This window comes from Hypomesus transpacificus, chromosome 11 (assembly GCF_021917145.1).
Source record: "Hypomesus transpacificus isolate Combined female chromosome 11, fHypTra1, whole genome shotgun sequence".
In the NCBI taxonomy this organism is placed as follows: domain Eukaryota; kingdom Metazoa; phylum Chordata; class Actinopteri; order Osmeriformes; family Osmeridae; genus Hypomesus; species Hypomesus transpacificus.
This window is the reverse complement of record NC_061070.1, coordinates 11,247,354-11,253,019: the sequence shown is the minus strand read 5'-3', so window position 1 is coordinate 11,253,019 and position 5,666 is coordinate 11,247,354. Positions and strand designations below refer to the sequence as shown.

Genomic DNA, 5,666 nt, shown 5'->3' with positions numbered 1-5,666 from the left:
ATATACCATTTTTTTCGGCAGCCTTCATTTGAATATTTACCTCTTAGGTCTGGTGATGGTTGTATGACCTGGAAATATCATGCATGGATACAATGTGACCCTGTAATGTGAGGTCATCGGTGATGTTTGAATGGGGCAGCAGCCACTGTCTGTGCAATGTCATGGAGACAGATGACATCAATGGGGTGAAGGAAATGCCATGTCTGTCTCATGTTTGCTAAGAGATCAGATCAGAGGAGAGGTAGAGGTTGGAGCTCCTATTCAATCATCAGTCAATATAGGCTTACTGGTAGCCTATGGGAAAGGGAACGCAACATTTGGAATGGACTTGGAAATGTGCTAAAGTTATAGTAAAAATACAGTTTAATAGTGAACTCCTTAATGCTCTAGCTATTTAACTTCAGAGTTTCTCAGTGGTGTTTAGTGAAGATCAGACGCAGCTTTAACAAAATGCTCAGCTTCGGAGGCCTTTTCTTACTCTCGCGTGTTTCCATAGACTGCGAGACGGGAGTAACCAATCAGATATCCGTACTATGGGTCGTCATCAAAGAAATGGCGACTTGCTTGAACGAACACAATGACAACAAACTTTAAAAATCGGCTAACGAAATGAATAGACAAGATAAATAATGTTGCAGGACGATTTATAATGACCGACCGGAAAAAGCATGACGCTTGCAGGAGTGAGTTCAGTGAAATGTGGAATCATGCACTTTCTAAAAACAGACCGAGATCGAACAAATCAAGGAAAAAAACTAAACATACCCAACTATCACCATGCGTTAACTCTTCAAGTTCTCCCAAAGGTAAGATTGTTGCAGGAATCATACCAAATGAGCTTCCCAGTTTTTGAGTTATCTCAAGTCAGGTTATTTAGCCAACCGGTTAACTCAACTAATTTAGTTCGTCTTGTCAACAATTGTGTAGTTGTTTAGCTACAAATAGCGGCTTAGGAATGGATGGCTAACTTTACCGTCTTCCTCATGAGCATGCAAGGTTTAACTAAATCACTTGAGGCAGTTGTATACCTAGCCTACAATTAGATGAAATACTTCTGACTTGTCATTGTTTGGGTTCTGCAAAGTTGATGCATGAAGCAAACAAATGTCATGCTTGATTCAATAGTTAGCTAACTACCGAGTGTTCATACACATCTTTCTAAACATTGATCTCATTAGTTTTGGAGACCCCCAGGTGCAGAGGAAGACTAGGATACACCAACTTGAATAGTGGAGATTCCCCTGGTGATGGAGAAATGGTGCATGACATCATATGGGACCCCACATCACCTTCTGGAAACAATGGTAACAAACCAAAACATTACATTTACATTTAGCAGACGCTCTTATCCAGAGAGACTTACAGTAAGGACAGGTACATTCTCCCCGAGGCAAGTAGGGTAAAGTGCCTTGCCCAAGGACACAATGTCATTTAGCACGACCAGGAATCGAACCAACAACCTTCTAACCGCTCAGCCATCTGACCCCCATCTACAAAACAATAGTGTTGTAACACACACAAACAAATAAAAAACAAACTCTTCCAAGAAAAATGTCCTCACTTTTTTATGTGACATGTATTTAACAGGGAAAGGGCCCGGAGAAACTAAAGTTGTCAAGATCTCAGACATTGTCAATCGCATTGCTCCAAAGGTCAGTAAATTGGTTATTTTAAAACTTACTGTTTATACTATCTTATCTGTGCATGTTTAATTGAGTCTTATGAAGCATAATCCTATTAATTAATAGGCCTGGTTTAGTAATATAAGTTTTTTCTATCAAATTTGTCACAAAATCTGACACCAAATACAATCAAACATCACCGATCTCTTGAAAATTGAACTTTTCTTGTTTCTCTTCACTTTAGCTGTATCTTCAACATATAGTATAGACTGTAAAGTATTTCCAGCAGCTTTTTAGAGTCTAAACGTATTTTTTTAGGATACCAAACCTACCAGTGTTGAGTCAGCCTTGTTACAGTGGATTGGGGACAGTGCTGTCCCTTGTACCCCTGAAGCCCGTCCACCAAGTGTCAAAAGGAAGTCAACACGGTAAGTACAAAACAAAAGACATTCCAATGAGTGCCCTAACAATGATTACAAAGATAGTATTCATGTTTCAGTACAGTCATATTTCCTGAAGTGATGTGCCAAACCTGAAAAAATAAATTATGAAACCACATTTCTTTTCGTGACTTCAAAGGCAAAGCAATGTGGAGGACCTCATGAGACTGGCCAAGCAGTTTGACATCAGTATGCACCAGCAAGACAAAGAGAGCCTTGAACAAAGAAACAACACCCTCAATAACCTCAGCAAACACAACACAGCAGCCGGACGCTCATCCGGTGAGATTCTGCCCGTCGTTTGCGTGGAGGAACGCAGTCTGTCCTCCAGGTCCCAGCAAGCGGAGGAGGAGCTACATGCTCTGTTTGACGGGCCGACTCAGCAAATTAGCAGCCGTCTGAGTCAGGGTTCATCTGCGTCCTCTTATTCACAAGACATGAAGGATCAGCCTGGGGTATCCCACCTCGCCACCCACAGGTCAGAGGTCAAGTTTGGTCCTGTACCATGTCCCGGTGAAGTGGACGGGATTTCCATAGGTGCGTCGGTCCAAGCGGACGTTTTTGACGATGACTGGGAGAACGATGACCTCCTCAATGACTCAAATGTGCTTGAGATGAACTCTGAGCCACAGGCGGAAGTGGCACCCAAACCCAGCTCACAAACATGCACTATCAAAAATTACCTTGCTACAGAATCTCTTCCAGTTATAACTACATGTAGGCCTACAAGTGTGCACTGTCCTGATCAGGTGTCCATTGTACACCCTCAAGCCAGCAGAAGCAACCTTACAGGGCTGTGTCCCAAACCAAAGACTACCAACCGAAGCACTTTCAAGCTAGACCCCAATCCCTACTTCCCGGGCAAGATGTCTGCCACCAGAGAAGTACCCAAAACGTGCCTTACTCTAGTAAAACCCCAGCCTTTAACTCAAAGGCTTGATCAGGGTTGCTCTACAGCCACGCCAGGCTCTTCTTTTGCAGTGACTTCAGACCAGCGGACAGAGAACTCTCTAAAGGACGTCTCAGACGTGCACTTTAAGTCCCTTTTCGACTCCGAGTCCCAGTGGGACGAGGGGGATGACGATGAACTGTTGTACCAGGTGTGTGACAAGGTGGAGAGGATCTCCTACAGTCAGCCAGAGTCCGCGACCAGCTCTGACTGCCGGAAACAATTCGACGTAATCAAGCGAAAAATGTCCACGCCCATGATCATTGATGGAGATCGGTCTGTGAACAGAGGGTCATGCAGTTACATCCGTTCTAACTCTGCACCGGGAACCAGCATCCCAACGGAGAACTTCCAGTTATGGAACGTTCCATATCAAGCTGCCAACCGTTCCATTGTGACTCAGAGCCCCTCAGGTGGTGGGGGGGGCATGTTCGCCCAGGCTACTAGTGCTCCTGGTGGGGGATCAATAAGCCATGGGACCTGTGCTACCTTCCAGTCTGTGGACAATAAGACAACTATGCAGCCACATACAGTCTTGGCCAGGAACTCCAACTCCCATCATGCATCATTCAAGAGACATCTGTCCGACTCTGCAACCATGAACAACAAAGGTAAGCTTTATTCAGTTCTCAACCCCCCCCCCCCAGCCACCCACTCCCCTTGCACCTGTGCTACGTTAGTACAGATATTGCATTAGACGCTGGCCCCAAAGAGCACATTAGCCCAATCAGGATGTTTATTGTAGATGTTATCTACTTTCCACAGGAACCTGAGAAACCCCTGTTTGATCAGCAAATGGGGTTTGAATAAGGGTTCTAAAAGGAGGTTGTCCTTTAGTACTGTCATACTAGATTTTTTTTTTTGATTATGCTTTAAAAAGATAAGTAGGTCTTGTATTTATTTCAAGGTAAAATTGCAGCATTACAGCGGTCCAGATTAAAATAACAATAGAAATATAATAGGTTACTAATACAAAATACACAGGGGGGATGGGAGTAAAACACATAATAACAAAGAAAAGCATTTATCGCATTAGTCAGTAACATCAGTTTGTTACACAGTAACAAACAATACTACATAGCGACACTACACAACTAGCATATTATATTTGTTTGAACTATATATATTTTTGCATTTTTATTTATTTATATATTTTTTAAGTTTTTGTCACAAGTGGCATGGCGGGGAAGTGTTCTGCGCTGGAGATTGAGAGGAAGAAGCAGGAGGCGATAGCCAGGAGAAGAACACGGATGCAGGCCCAGAACCAAGGAGGAGCGTCGTGTTGATGGTGCGTTGGGCCAGGCCCAGATACTACTGAGTATGATTGCTAACCATGAGTGGGTTGTGTACATCTTTCTCTGGCCTAATGCTAATAACTAATTAGTTGGTAAATGGTTGGTAAATTTGTGTGGGGCCAAAGTGTCTGCAGTATTACATAGTTACAGATTTTTAGTTTGGGAAAAGGTGTGCACAAAATAAAAAAATGGGTGAGCTAGTCCTGTTTTATAGTTATTTGTACAATGTTATAATCTTAGACTTTCATAGTGTTCCATTCGCAGAGAGTAAAGCTTACAGTATTACATGTACCTGAACCTGCATTTAGGCTTTAAAATAGTGTTGATATGATTTATTACTTGAATCATGTGTTACAATGGAGCAAAACACAACAGTTTTCAATGTCTCTTGTTTGTGTTGTTCTTAACTATGCTCTGTGTCTTCATTTTGTTCTAAAATAGCACTGTCCAGAAAGAAGACCAAGCTAAAGACTCCATCATGCCACTCCCTAGCCAAAGTAGGAATAGTCTGCATCTTTGTTATTGTCTAGCTAATATGCTATCTATGCCATCTAAGGGTCTGACTAAATGACTATTAAAATATGATCAAAACATCTTACCTTTCAATTCATGTGTTCACACATGCATACTGTAAGGCTATGGCCTTATGAAAAAGTACTGAGAGAAATTAACATTCATTGTGATGGGTGATTTTGCCATGAAGACCTTTAAACAGGTCTGATTGTTGAAAAGTTAATTTGATTCATTGTTTGTTGGCTATTTGGACTCGAAGCTCTTTTTCGTATGAGGACCATACTATTAGAAATGAGGGATTATTCATGTGAGACTAATATCAAGATGAATTTCCTTTCTGACCCTTCATCTCTCACACCTGCTGTATTAGGATTCTGTGGGACAACGTTTGTCTTTGTGCTTACTGGAGAATTCTGTGTTCTCCATACCCACAATCCAGCTATTATTGGGCAGTAAGAGATGTGCTCTCAGTTATAACACGTGTGTGTGGGGGGGGGGGGGGGGGGGGGGTTTGTCTGCAATTTCCATATGTATGTGTATATGTGTGTCCTACATCACACAAGGTACCAGGCATAGGCTTAACTAGGCCTTCTTTCTCCCCATCGTACGGACTGTAAATCAGAAGGCAGGGGCAATTTGGCACAGGCATAAAAGGCTGTTTTATGACTATGATTATGGTTATGATGATGACTAGCATTTATTTCAACTATCTGATGAAACCTTGCGAGGCCAACAGGTGTCGAGCAGGTACAATATCGCGCTCGCTGAAGGATCCCCGTAGCCTGGCCCCGGAAAGCCAACACTCAGCAGCCCGACAGAAGAATGGGTGTTTCAGCGCTCTCTCGTC

At 42.7% G+C, this 5,666-nt stretch overlaps 1 protein-coding gene across 1 annotated transcript; it reads left to right on the top strand.

Moving 5' to 3' along the window:
• The first annotated feature begins 535 nt into the window (after positions 1–535).
• On the top strand, positions 536–5,289 carry etaa1b (ETAA1 activator of ATR kinase b). The gene is made up of 7 exons (XM_047030101.1): positions 536–806; positions 1,179–1,304; positions 1,588–1,652; positions 1,941–2,050; positions 2,202–3,622; positions 4,173–4,299; positions 4,748–5,289. The coding sequence occupies exons 1-6, from the start codon at positions 650–652 to the stop codon at positions 4,295–4,297; spliced, it is 2,004 nt and encodes a 667-aa protein (XP_046886057.1). The 5' UTR covers positions 536–649; the 3' UTR covers positions 4,298–4,299; positions 4,748–5,289.
• The last annotated feature ends 377 nt before the right edge of the window (positions 5,290–5,666 follow it).

Bases quoted from the DNA above. Each gene is read 5' to 3' on its own strand.
- etaa1b (XM_047030101.1), top strand. From the start codon at position 650: ATGACCGACCGGAAAAAGCATGACGCTTGCAGGAGTGAGTTCAGTGAA. The intron at 1,305-1,587 runs GTAACAAACCAA...TGTATTTAACAG, and splicing joins ATCACCTTCTGGAAACAATG to GGAAAGGGCCCGGAGAAACT. The intron at 2,051-2,201 runs GTAAGTACAAAA...GTGACTTCAAAG, and splicing joins GTCAAAAGGAAGTCAACACG to GCAAAGCAATGTGGAGGACC.